The 14154-nt window shown below is 38.2% G+C and overlaps 1 protein-coding gene across 3 annotated transcripts; it reads left to right on the forward strand.

The window, feature by feature from the left end:
- LOC134221065 (phospholipid-transporting ATPase ABCA3-like) lies at positions 1 to 13709 on the forward strand. 3 transcript variants are annotated; one of them, XM_062700247.1, is made up of 10 exons: positions 1 to 277; positions 346 to 754; positions 1025 to 1226; positions 1285 to 1563; positions 1621 to 2008; positions 2432 to 3818; positions 3878 to 4331; positions 4387 to 5236; positions 12250 to 13300; positions 13365 to 13709. In XM_062700247.1, the coding sequence occupies exons 2-10, from the start codon at positions 543 to 545 to the stop codon at positions 13543 to 13545; spliced, it is 5004 nt and encodes a 1667-aa protein (XP_062556231.1). In that variant the 5' UTR covers positions 1 to 277; positions 346 to 542; the 3' UTR covers positions 13546 to 13709. The 3 variants fall into 3 exon arrangements, with proteins under 3 accessions (XP_062556231.1, XP_062556230.1, XP_062556232.1); XM_062700246.1 differs by having other exon boundaries at positions 1 to 273; XM_062700248.1 differs by having other exon boundaries at positions 1 to 273; positions 363 to 754.
- Positions 13710 to 14154: the final 445 nt, after the last annotated feature.

The raw sequence follows: 14154 nt of genomic DNA on the forward strand, positions 1-14154 counted from the left end.
TGAACATAGGTAATATGTAGCTACGACCATAAGTTCCCGTTTGTTTATGTTGGCGATAGCATATAATGATATCCAGTAGCGTTAGTGTGCGGTGTAAACACTGGCCGGGTGTATCCAAGTATGGCAGGCTCTCGATAAACTATCTGTATATATGCTGCGAAGATCTGCTACTGGTGGGTTGTTTGTGATTCGCGAGTTCACATCATAGTGTGGCTTAGGCAGGTGCGGGTGTACAGTGGTTGGCAGGCGTCCGAAAATGACAACCAAAAGCGAGTGAGTCAGTCATTCTTAATTAATTCTACAAAAGACCTCAAAATCCAAGTGCCTTTTGTTTACTTCTCACAGATAAATCACCATTTCAGCTAGTGAACAGCACTCGTACTGAATTTCATCAGTTACAAATTGCACGACTACAAACAGTGTGCATTACAATTTAACTGGAAGGAATAATTATATTGGAACTTGCTTTATGCTGCTGTATTCAAGCTAAATTAGCTGGAGGATAAATTCGCAAGTCATCTTTCAACAAGTAAGGCCATAAAATGAAGACAAGCGATTGGGAAAAATTTAAACTTCTTTTGTGGAAAAATTGGATAATCCAGAAAAGACACTATGTACAGACAGTGTTTGAGATTACCATTCCGGTGCTGGCTTGTGCATTGCTGATTTTAGTACGAGGACTTGTAAATCCTTCCACCTACAGTAAACCCACTATGTTTAGCAACTTAAATGTAAGCAGCATCGCTAATATACGGTAAGTATTTGTGAAATGTGGAATCAGCATTGTCGGGAAAAACTCCAATTCTCAGAACTCATACATAACTCAAATAGAACGTGGGTTCAAACTCATCGGTAATCGTGCAAAAGATTTTTCTGCAAATGAGTGAGATGATGCAGAATCGTAAAAGAGTTTGCTCATGTATGATTGTCCGATGATTTCGATTGAGATATGATTTCCCCAACATTGTGAATTAGATGTAAACAATAATTATTATGTTTATGCAATGTGCGCGTATTTTCGTAGAACCATGATTACGAATCACCCAATTGAATTGACGTTGGCATATACACCTAGAAACCCACTACTGGAGCAAGTTATGAAAAAAGCTGCTAGATCCTTGGGAACGGATGTGCGAATTAAGGCCTTCAATGATACGAAGAGCATGTATAACGTATTGATTACCAACAACTATTTGGCTGGAGTCGAATTTGGAGATGATCTCGAGGTTTGTCTATTTATTTAGCCTATTCGATAAGGACCTGAGTTATATCTTCGTATTTAAGGATATTTCGGAATTGCCTGAAAAACTGTCGATAGCCTTACGTTATCCCAGCGAAATGCGTACAACAATACTACCAGGAGCTGAATTTTGGGCGAACTGGCGTACATTTCTGGTGTTTCCCCCGTTTCAAACATATGGTGCTCGGGCAGTGAATTACACCGATGGCGGATACCCTGCGAACTATTATGGTGAAGGTTTTGCTTCGGTCCAAAATGCAATTACACGGGCTATCTTAAGTGTGAAAAACAATTCTTTGCAACTTCCAACAGTTTCATTGCAGGTAGAAGAGCAATTTTACTTAGAAAATAACACAATAATGAGTCATATTTATTTTCAGCGATTCCCATATCCGCCTTTCTACAATGATCCCCTACTAAGGGGCCTGGAAAATCTGTTTCCTGCCATCATAATGATTGCCTTTTTCTACTCATGCATCAACACCGTGAAATTCATAACGCTGGAAAAGGAACGACAGCTCAAAGAAACCATGAAGGTGATGGGCTTAAGCGGGTGGCTACACTGGACGGCATGGTTTGTGCGAACGCTCATATTGCTATCGGTATCGATCTCTCTCATTACTATACTGTTGTGCGTGAGTCTCACCACCAATACGAACATAGCGATTTTTGAATTTTCAAACTGGCTGCTCATATGGATATTCCTGTTCATCTATAGTATTACAACAATTACATTTTGCTTCATGCTCAGTACATTCTTCTCAAAAGGTAAAACATATTTTGAAAAAAAAAATCTTCAAGCGCAAAATGCTTTCTCTTTACGAGATGTATGGCCAATTTCGTTATTCTGCGGCACAGCTTTTCCATGTTTCTATATTTGCACTTAAGAGGGGCAAGATTTTCTCACAATTCTGTATAAAAAGCTTACAAAATCTGAATTGAAGCATGAAAAAAAATCTATTAGTTTTGCATGTTTTTTGTAAAAGAATCCTGAGGTTAATTACTTTATTTGCAATCACCGCATTAAACACATGCTTTGATTTATTTACGAAGGCGCTTTATACTCATTCAATACCAACTAATTTTGCTTTATTACTGACCCATCAACGATGTTTCACTTGTTGTGCATAAAAGAATCAGATTTAATTTTCTTTAATATTAGGAAGAAGTCATGAATTTTCTATTTTTTAGCAAACATTGCATCCGGTATTTCGGGAATTATTTGGTTCTACTCACTGACACCGTATAACATCACGTTTGGAAATTACGATCGAATGTCCCTGGAAGCAAAATTGGCTTCCAGTTTATGGTGCAATACAGCGATGGGATACGGATTCATGCTGCTAATGAAGCATGAAGGCACATCAGTTGGTTTGCAATGGTCTAATCTTTTCTCCCCGGTCACGGTCGATGATCAGCTGACTATTGCACACATCATAATGATGCTGTTAATTGATGCCTGTCTATATCTACTGGTTGCACTATACGTAGAACAAGTAGCTCCCGGAAAGTTCGGAATTCCAAAGAAATGGAACTTCCTATTCAGGCGAGAATTCTGGAGGGGATCTTACGATCGACAAATAAACACAATGAGTAAAGAATACTCATCGCGGGACAAAAGAAATGACGAAGAAGAAGAGCCTACGAAAAAACACGCAGGAATAAAAATATTGGGACTGTCGAAAATCTTCCCCGGGAAAAAAGTTGCAGTCAATGACTTATCGCTCAACATATACGAAGATCAAATTTCCATTCTGTTGGGCCACAACGGTGCTGGGAAAACGACTACAATGTCTATACTGACCGGTATGTTCCCACCGACGACTGGAACTGCAATCGTTAATGGTTTCGACATCCGATATGATGTGGAAAGCATAAGAAATTCGTTAGGACTGTGTCCTCAGCATAATGTTTTATTCGACGAGCTAACCGTGTCGGAGCACATACGATTCTTCGCAAAATTAAAAGGCTTCGATGAAGCACAGGTCTCCAGGGAAATTGATAAGTATCTAGAGCTGCTAGAATTGGAGGACAAACGTGATGCCCAGGCCCACACATTGTCCGGCGGAATGAAACGTAAGCTATCGATTGCTATTGCACTGTGTGGAGGATCGAAAGTGGTACTTTGTGATGAGCCAACTTCAGGAATGGATCCTGCAGCTCGTAGAGTGCTCTGGAATTTGCTGCAACGGGAAAAAGTAGGAAGAACCATACTTCTCTCGACACACTTCATGGATGAAGCAGATATTCTTGGGGATCGAGTTGCGATAATGGCCGACGGGGATCTGAAAGCGGTGGGATCACCCTTCTATCTAAAAAGGAAATTTGGACGAGGTTACCGGCTGATATGTGTGAAAAAATCGAATTGTAATCCTCTGATTCTTACTAACATGCTGAAAAAATATATTCCTGATATTGAAGTTGACACAGATGTTGGAACCGAACTGAGTTATGTGTTGAAACAAGAATGTCTCCATGTGTTCCAAAACATGTTAGCGGAATTGGAGGATAACACACAAACATATGGAATATCAAGCTATGGAATCACTTTATCCACGTTGGAAGAAGTTTTCATGAGGTAAGAAAATTTCTCTAAAAACTCAAGTATAAAATATATTGCTAAAATTGTTTCTGCAGACTTGGAAGTGATACAATACCCGATGGAGGAATAAATGAATCAAATGGACACATGCTGCCTTCAAATGGTTTTGCTATTAACGGTAGCAATGCTTTTGAAAATAACTACGCTTTAATCTCAGGAAAACTATTAACTATTAATCAAATAAGGTCAATGTTTTTGAAAAAATACCTTAGTTACATACGAGCATGGAAGATCTCTTTACTTCAAACTACACTGTCAATGTTCTACATTATTGTCATAATTTTAATAGTTCGTTCATTTCCGAACAACGTTGTTCTACCTCCACTGAATATCTCATTTGATTCATACGCCAAGACAGTGACAGTGCTCGAAACGGATAACCCCAATGCTACCATGGCGAAAAGCTTTACAGATCTGTTTACGGAGTTTCCTGCGACAAATAAACTTGTAACAATTTCTAGTTCATTATCGGATTATATTTTAAACAAGGTTTGTTAGTAAATAGTCAAAACATTATTCAATCTAACCATAAAATTTTCAACAGTCCGTCGAGAATATCAAGCTGGTAGACAACACCTTTATGGTCGGTGCAACTTTGGATGAAACTGAAAATAACTTCACCGCTTGGTTCAACAATAAGGCCTACCACACGGCACCGCTATCACTCAACCTCATCTACAACGCAATTCTGCGAACAATATGTTCCAATTGTTCGCTGGATGTGATCAACAAACCACTGCCGTACAGCTCAAGGATCAGATTCCTAAGGCTTCAAGCCGGCAGCAACATGGGATTCCAGCTGGCATTCAACACAGGCTTCGCAATGGCCTTCGTGGGCGCAATGTACATAATGTTCTACATCAAGGAAAGGGCATCCGGCGCCAAACTTTTGCAGTTTGTCAGCGGAGTCAATGCAGTAACCTTTTGGACCGTATCGTTTTTGTGGGACTACTTGGTGTTCATCGTTGCCATGATGCTCTATATTTTAACTCTGGCGGCATTCCAGGAGGAAGGTTGGTCAACACCTGCAGAGCTGTCACGTGTTGTTTTGGTCATGCTGTGCTTCGGAATTGCTGTCATTCCGTTCACGTATCTATGGTCGTACTTTTTCCAAGTCCCATCAACCGGATTCATCAAAATGCTTATATTCAATATATTTACGGGAACGGTTATATTTACGGGAATTTTCCTACTCAAGTACAGTGAGTTCAACCTGAAGGATGTAGCAGAAACCTTGGAATGGTTTTACATGATATTCCCACATTTTGCTTTGAGCCACAGTCTGAACAACATAAACCTAGCGCTGACGATAAAGCAAATTTGCGAAGCCCAATGCGATGCCATGCCATTCTGTACGGACAATCTCCTGTGCAGTTTCGACAAACGATGTTGTGGTGAGTATGTTTTAGACTGAATTAAAAAAAATGAATTTAAGTTCATCTATATTTTGAGTAACACTTTATAAATAACTATGAGCCTCATTGGATTTCTCGATAAACAGTGTTGGACGAACAATTTCCCTCTCTGTTTAATTTTGGACTTTCATTCCGAGGATTCCATAAGTTTTGGAACCAGTTACGTGTTCATTGGATAACTTGTTGCACTTCGAGAAGAAACATTGAGTATTTTTTGTTATCTCATGAAATTCTCTGAGTTTGTAGTGTCGGACGAATAAATTTTCTCTCAATTTTAATTTCATAGAATTATAAATAGTACGAAGTGTCGAAAGACCTTTTTTTGTTATTTGAACGGTTTAGGCCTAATAGACCACAAATTTTACGGTTCTGTAAATAATTTCGTGACTTCCGAGTGCACAGTGGTCGGATACGTCCCCTTGTTTAAATTTTACCGTTAAGGTGACATATTTTGATGTAGCGTGGTCGAAAAAATCGATAGTTACGATAAATAGGTTTCGATTGTCATATAACATAAAATATTAATTTTCGAGCTACTGGACCAATTTTCAATGTTCATGGAGACGCATGGTTGCTCACCGTGGGGTTTAATGATGAGTCGGATAAATGTAGGTAGTAGCGGGGGTAAAGTGAACAGGCGGGGTAAAGTGGGTAACGGCTTGTTTATTCCCTGTTTATGGATTTCTCGTATTATTTTCCATGCTACATCATAAATTAAGCATTTCATGCTCTCCGAGCTATTTCAAATCACGAAATATCTATTTAACAGCTTGATTTTAGTAAAATTCTGCGCGCTTTCGCAAAATACTAGTTTGATGTAATTTTGGCACTGTTGCATTTAAGCGATGAAAACTCTGAGTTAGTAGTTTTAAACCAAAATATCGTTCACATCGTTCCTTTTGCTTGTTATGAAGCAGAACTGGTTGATGGAAGATAGTTTTTTTAAACTTTTTTCGTAGTTTAGGTATTATTTGAAAAACATGTAGCTATGGGGGTAAATTGGTCATGTCGCTTGAGGGTAAAGTGGACAATGTTCTGACAGAGAAATGGAGATAAACTAGCTCAAATTCCAACCTTAATCGGTTCGGTTGACAATTCGATCATCAATCAGGGGGTAAAGAAAAGAGGAATCTGGCAGTTTACGCTCCACACACACATTTTCGTACAATTTCGACATTCCTGAACGAATATTTTCATACAACACACCTCGTTCATGGAAACATCCATATCTCAGATGTTTGTCATCCGATCTGTGATATCCATATATCAATCAACTCAGTAAAAACTCTAGTTTCTGTAAAAGAGTATAACAAGGGCCAACATTTCATCCATTTTAATAATATAGGCGCACAAAATCTAGCATTTTTGACATTCTCTCAAATAATTCGGAATTTCTCCTGAGGCCAGAGCCGAGGCCAGAGCATGATGTTCAACCCGTTTTTCAAAACTAGATGAATTTCCTGCCGAACCATACCAAAATCAAAGGAACCTGGTAATATTTCACAGAGTAATGGTCAATTGAATATTAAAAAAAAATCTCGCCCTATCATTTTGAATAAGCCCGATACGTCTGCTTGTCTGTGATAAAACGAAGGGTTTATATCTGTCCGCTAACATTTTAAATATTATTAAGAATATGTATTTGGTTTAAAATGTTTTGATCAACTTATTTGCTTTATTTACAATATTGATCACTTTACCCCACCGCCTGACCATTTTACCCCACCCAAAACAAAATTGAACTATTTTGGACTAATTTAAATGTTGAAAATAACATATTTAAATATTTTTTCATTTTTTTTTCACAACAGGCTATGTTAATCAATAAGATAAGCTTCGACACACTTGCATTGAACAATGCAATTTCTTTATAGCCTCTTGATAAACAACAGCAGTTCTTAGGGTGTCCAATTTACCCCCACCACCATTTCTAACAGGTTGCGTTGCGTTGTAACGGAGTATTTCATGCTGTCATAGTGTCATGTATATTATTTAACTTTCTTACTCCAACTGCTTATGGATTACTATTTGGGTTTTAATAGCAATTCAATTGGAGGTCCAAAATGGTAAAGCATGAAGGCTACCATTGCCGGCTACGCCCATCTGCTCCGTTACTAGGGAAGGGAAGGAAATGATGATATGATATCTACTTAACGAGAGGCCAGCGACTCACCGACGCCCTCATAGATGTCAAGGAGTTGGATGATTTGTAGGGTATGTGGTTTAGGTGTATCATTATAAACAAATGATAAAAAAAATTATGAAAATACATTGGAAGTGACGTTGCTAAGAAATTTATCTCACTTCATTTGTGATTTCTTTGGGATGGGGCTAAGCTACTAAACTTGCTCTGGCTAATAGGCCTAGGTTTAAGCGCCATTGTTCGCTCTCTGAAACTAGAAAGAAAATATATTAAATGCCCCTTTCCCTATTTGTTTCAAATTGGAATTATTAAGTTATATTGAAAAATATATGCTTTTGGTAAAACACAGGAACCAAATACTTATGTAATCCGATACATATTTTTTTCATTGATTTTTTTATCTTTTTTAGCGAGACTTTCAGCCCAAGGCTGACTTATTGATTTATTAAAACCGAAAGTTATTAATTAATTTCGTTTATCCTCGTAGATTTATAAAGATGTACAAAAATAAAGAAATCAAGTCATTCGGTTGGATGAGAGTGATCAATAATAGGGAGGAATAAAATCAACCGAAATTATTTGTTGAAGGCTAATATACCTATCGTTAAATAAATACAGATCTTGCCTGAGTAACTCGGGAGAATTTTCTTCCTTTGCTACAACTGCACCGGTAAAATTAATCCAGTCAAACCGTGAAGATCGTGAATAATGGAATACATGTGCTTACCTAAGTAAAACCAACTCAGACAGATCTTACCAAAAAAACAGTATTCTCCAGAAAACTTCTACTCAGTCCCCATCTACACTTGTTCCGAAAACTGCAAAACGCCTTACTACATATGTGAACACCATTCCATATCACATTTCTTCAAGGCGGAAATTTTTTTAGGAAAACATAACGAAAATTCTGACTGCAGTAAATTATTCTCGATCCATTCAGAAGCGCGACATACTTCGATCTGTATGTATCTCTGAAACGGGTTGTCCAACATCTTTGATTTTTGTTTACCCTCGTTGTGAAATTGTGGAAACCAATTAATTTATTTATTATTCTGTGAATTAGTAATTATGCAAACAAATTGAATTTTAAAGTTTCGTTTTTCTTCTCAAAAGTAACACTCTTAGTATTGTTTGTTGTCTTGCATTTTGCTTCGGTCGAGATAAGTGTGATCTACCATAGTGGCCGGCGCCTTTATTCAAGTTCGTTTATATGGTAGGCTCAGGCGTGTATAACACTTTACGGAGCCATGATTCTTTGTGATATTTACAATCAAAATTATTTTATTATACAGTTGGTAAAAGATGGGTAGAAGCCAACGTACTCGTTGTGACTCGAGGTTAGTTTACAATATTTAAGGAAGGACGGGGCTTCGAATTTGGGATCAGGGAATTTTAGCTTCTCATCCGGGCATTTGGTGTCAGGGACAATGTGGCATGTCGTCGTGCTCGAGAAATGTTTCGACTGGGTGCATCTTCCGGATGGCAAGAGCTATGGATCTCTACGGAACAAAAAGGCAGAGACTAAACAAAAAAAAACTTTGAAAAAAGAAAAAAAAAACAAAATATTAGATTTTGACGTCAGAAGTACAAAAAAAATATATGAGGGCATTTCAAAAATGTTTTTTTTTGAGCGCTTGTATTTTTTGCTTGTCCGAAATGTTGACTCTTTTTATATATTTGCATAAACTAGAGCTCTTTCTGAGTTGATTGATATATTGATGTCACAGATCGGACACCAAAAACCTGAGATATGGCCGTTTCCGTAAAATCCATGAAACCGGTTCCACCCATTGTCGCAGGCACGCTATTGTTCTAGTAGGCAGCGTTCTTGCACCAAGTGGTATCTTGTGGTTCTGAGCAAATATTTAAATGCAGAGGCGCATCCACGTTTCGAGTCGTGGGTAGGACAAATAGGAAAGCATTAGCATTAAGCGAATCGCACAAATCCGTGGGTGTTACAAGCATGATAGTAGCATCTCTTCCATCCGTTACCACAGAGGCACTCTCCAACAGACGATATTTGTCCTGGCCACGTGCTTGCAAATGTTTTAGGGGAAAGGATGGACACCCAGTGAATGAAGGTACAGAACTCTATGACCCTTCATAGGCACCACAGAAGGTTTTGCAACTGTTAGTGCGGAAGGTATATTTAACAGTAGGAACCGTTCGGAGCTCGGAACATTCGAAGAACTAAGACATACATAATAGGAATGGGATGAGCCTGCGATCGAACCCATGACTTCCTGCTTGTAGGCAGAATCGGTAGTCACTAGAGCACCGAGCTTGTTTTCGATTTGGGCAACAGTTCTGATGTTGAGAAATCGATGCGCGTTCTACCTACACTGCCACTGATAGCATAACCGTTTCATATTTATAATCAATTTGAAAAATATTTAAACAGGACTTGAAAAGTTCTTGCGGACAGAATACTCACATAATTTGAGAAATTTTCTTCTACATATTGCTTTTCCAAAAATTACTAAGGCCTTCCAAGAAGCATGACATACATCTTGATATTTTTACGATAATAGAATATCTTTACAAGCTTTCAGCAGAAATCACGGTTCACAGAATTAGTATAAATCATTAACGCTTTTATCAATTTCTAACTGCTAGGATTAAAATATCTTTTAGACATGGTTATGGATCTAGCGATTCAAAGCAAATTGTCGAGAAATCGCATGATTGTCAAATAATCCCTTCATTATCCTTTACGGTCCTGATCTCAAGCGAGATTTTGGAAGTTTTTGGTCTCAGATTTCAATTTATCTCTTGAGGTTTGTATATAACTATTTTCCGTGGGCATCTAATACTTCGTTTAATAGTGCTTTATTTGTCATAACTTCTGATAATTTTAATTAATCAGAGTATTTGGAAAACTTTCAGACCAAGGATGTTTTCGATCATTTATTAAACTTGGTTCGATCAATTAGGACTTTGCCAATAACTTATTCCGGAAGCTGTATTCTGACATGTGTTTATGGTAGACTTCTTGTGCGAAGATTTTGCTACAACTTTGCCTAATAGTTCTAATAGTTACAGTAGCTTAGGCTAAATGATTGAAATTTTGTTATCGTTTAGTTGTAGTTATAGCAACTTGCGTTTCAACTCCGTTTTAAGTTAAATTTAAACAATAAGTTATTTAGCAGAGTTGTAGAAAAACCTTCACACTAGAAGCTCTGGAGCAGTACTGCTATTCCTCATTTTCAATGAGAGATGTTACGCGATGCTTACCTATCTGCCCCTTTCATTGTCTATAGAAACGCGAAGAATGAAAGGCATGCTACAAAAATCTCAAAAAAATATTTATTCCGATACAGTGTGAAATACCCGAAGTGTGAAATATCTGCTTTATTTTTGTGTTTATTACCACTTTCGACTTGGTGGATTAAAGGAATATGATTAATTTGTCGACTGGTCATTTTTTGCATATATGCATTATGAAAATGATTTGGAAATTTGAATTTTAAAACAAAGCACTACATCTTTTCATGACTGCCTTTCATGCAAAATTGATATAAGAACCCACGGTATTTGCATTTGGTTGCCTGAGATAGAAAAAGGCTCTTTGCTCTCTGTTTTATGACGATTACGCAGTACTGCTCTGGTATGAGTTATTGTCATACTACATCGACCTCAAATTACTAAACGAACAGAAGCATCCTTAATCGCAGAATCCTATATGATTAGTGTTAAGACATCAATTAACTTTGAAATGACCATTTGCTAATACACAGATTCTTGCCAGCATTGACTTCATCCTACCATAATCATGGGTAGGACAATACTTTGGTTGTCCTACCCTGGAAAATCCATGCGTAGGACATGTAGGACGGCGCCACTACGCATATGTGTCTCATGTTTGCTGAGATTTCCTATGTACATGGGACAATTTTGCGTAAAACGGCAGTAGAGGTGTGTGCCGGTCCGAAAATCGTCGGTGGCGACGGCGCACAATGGTCGGATTCGTCAGATTTCACGACATAATTCGATAACTCGAAAACCATCTCAGACTAAATTATCTACTTCAGACTAAATTATCTACAAGAAAAGATCTATTTTTGGTGTAAATTGTCATTAGGGTGGCCCTTTTGTGACAAATAGTGTAAAATGTATTTTTTTAATCTTTCAAATTAGGGGGTCGTACTGTTCTACAAAGTTGCAGAAAATTTAATTCTAAGCGTTTTTGCCAAAATAATATTATTGCCCTCAAATAATCCAGAATATTTCCGGTATCCAGCGGTCTGAACATGGATTTGAACCAGTTTTCCAAAACGTAATTAATTTTCCCGTTGAACACTGTAAGAACCAATAAAATCGGTGGATTTTTCACAGAGTTATGGTCATTTGAATTTCGATAAAATTTTGCCTGTCCCGATCATTCTATCCAACCCCTGTACATGTTGGGTTTCATCACCAACATCGATTTAACACTTGTAGTACCGGTACTTTGGCTGCCAGGTTGGGTAATGAATAGTACCCGGAAAACACAAAATTGAACTGTATTAAGGTGGTTCGCTCATAATTAAACATGTATGATCCCTGTCATTTTGTGCAGAAAAAAAGCTACAGGGATCTTTTAAAATAATTGATAATTTTTGAAAACTCAAATGGGGGAAAAGACGGCTTTGGCAGGTTTTGTTCTATTTTTGGCAGGGGGGTTTTTGTCGACCAAATTTCATGAAATTTGGCCACAATATTCTTTGATGTGCAAAGAATGTTTAGGCCGAATTTGAGCCTAGTCAGGCATAAAATCCCCCTGCCAATAATAGAACAAAAACTGCCAAAGCCGTCATTCCCCCTATTTACCAAGAGAAAATTACCTAATTCCGTCTTCACTTTTTTACAGACACGGAAATATTCTCATTTCAACCCAATGGAATCAGTCGTAATTTGATGTACATGCTTGCGGTCGGCATAGTATCGTTCACCATCCTGTTATTGAAGGAGTTACGATGCTTCAGCATGAACATCTCGTGTAAAAAGCCGTGTGGAAGCGCACCAATTGATGCCACCAGTGAATCGAAGGAAACTATAGCGATTAACGAGGACTCTGACGTGGCAGACGAAAAGCAACGAATAGCATTACTAAATGAACAGAATTTGGCCAATCACACGTTGGTGCTAAAAGAGGTTTCGAAGCACTACGGATCGTTTGTTGCTGTGAATGAGCTATCGCTGGCGGTGGAGGATTTCGAATGTTTCGGATTATTGGGCGTGAACGGCGCGGGTAAAACTTCTACCTTCAAGATGTTAACGGGCGATGCCAACCTGTCGTCTGGCGATGCGTGGGTTCGAGGAATCAGCATGCGTTCAAGAATGAATGAAGTTAACCGGATGATCGGATATTGTCCGCAGTTTGACGCATTATTTGAAGATTTGACTGGTCGCGAGTGTTTAAGAATTTTCGGATTATTAAGAGGCGTGCCTAACACATTGATACAACCAATCTCATTGAAACTAGCAAACGATCTTAACTTTTTCAAGCACCTCGACAAACCCATAAAAACTTATAGCGGTGGAAACAAACGGAAATTGAGTACCGCTTTGGCTCTGGTAGGGAATCCAGTTATTATTTACTTGGACGAACCGACAACGGGGATGGATCCGGGAGCGAAACGAAACTTTTGGAATGTCATATGTCGAGTGCGACAAATGGGGAAAGCGATTGTACTGACTTCGCATAGTATGGAGGAATGTGAAGCACTCTGCACTCGGCTTGCCATCATGGTGAATGGGGAATTCAAGTGCCTTGGATCCGCGCAACATCTGAAGAATAAATTTACAGAAGGATTTTTTCTAACTATTAAGCTAAAGAAATGTGATAACGAAGTATTGGAAAACAAAACGAATCTAGTCATGCAGTATATTGAACGTCACTTCGATGGAGCACAGCTCAGGTAGCTTATTAGGTTAAATTAAAGCAATTCGAAGAAGTTTATGACTGAGTCTCGTCTATTTCAGGGAGCAGTACTTGGACTATCTGACGTACCATATAATGGAGACGTCGCTGAAGTGGTCCACCATGTTTGGATTGATGGAGCAAGCAAAATCACGTTATGAAATTGAGGACTACGCTCTCGGGCAAACATCTCTCGAGCAGGTGTTCCTGGCATTAACCGCCTATCAGCGGAGCAGTGATTAAAAGTTGAAACAATCTCTCAGTATTTCGAAGAACTATCTCGAATAATGGATAGTTAGTGCAACTGGTACTCGAATTTTTAATGCTAAGATAGACAGTGATACTTAACGATTGTTACAAACAATTCAATATTTATTATAACAATTAAAGCTTAGTGATAAGGTCAATCGCATGCATTACATGACTTGTATCACAACACCACCGGGTTGTTTTCATAAACCATTTATTAGCAAGTAGGTATTTAAAGTCTTTATAAGCGTTGAAATGGTAACTTACGACACAAACAAGCTTATTTAATTACTGACATATTTATTATCTCCTCAAAATCATTTAAGGCAGCGGTTCTCAATCTGGGGTACATGTACCCCTGGGGGTACCTTCGCTGGCCCTAGGGGGTACCTAGGACAAAAATGCGTAATGGCGGATGAATTACAATTCCAATCAAAAATTATTGATAAAGTGAAATGTTTTTAATTTCAAAACACTGTCTTGTACATAATATGCATGACGATCAGTAAATCAAAGCCTATTGAATCCTGCCCTCCTGCCCTCCTGCTCAGTGTATGAAGGACAGAACAGATCAAAAGCAAAAAACGTCGAATGAACAAATTT

Source organism: Armigeres subalbatus, chromosome 3, assembly GCF_024139115.2.
Source record: "Armigeres subalbatus isolate Guangzhou_Male chromosome 3, GZ_Asu_2, whole genome shotgun sequence".
In the NCBI taxonomy this organism is placed as follows: domain Eukaryota; kingdom Metazoa; phylum Arthropoda; class Insecta; order Diptera; family Culicidae; genus Armigeres; species Armigeres subalbatus.

What these genes read in the sequence shown, in the direction of transcription:
- LOC134221065 (XM_062700247.1), top strand. Translation starts at nt 543, where the DNA reads ATGAAGACAAGCGATTGGGAAAAATTTAAACTTCTTTTGTGGAAAAAT. An exon ending in AGCAGCATCGCTAATATACG is followed by an intron (nt 755 to 1,024) that starts GTAAGTATTTGT and finishes GTATTTTCGTAG; the next exon opens with AACCATGATTACGAATCACC. An exon ending in TTCGATGGAGCACAGCTCAG is followed by an intron (nt 13,301 to 13,364) that starts GTAGCTTATTAG and finishes CGTCTATTTCAG; the next exon opens with GGAGCAGTACTTGGACTATC.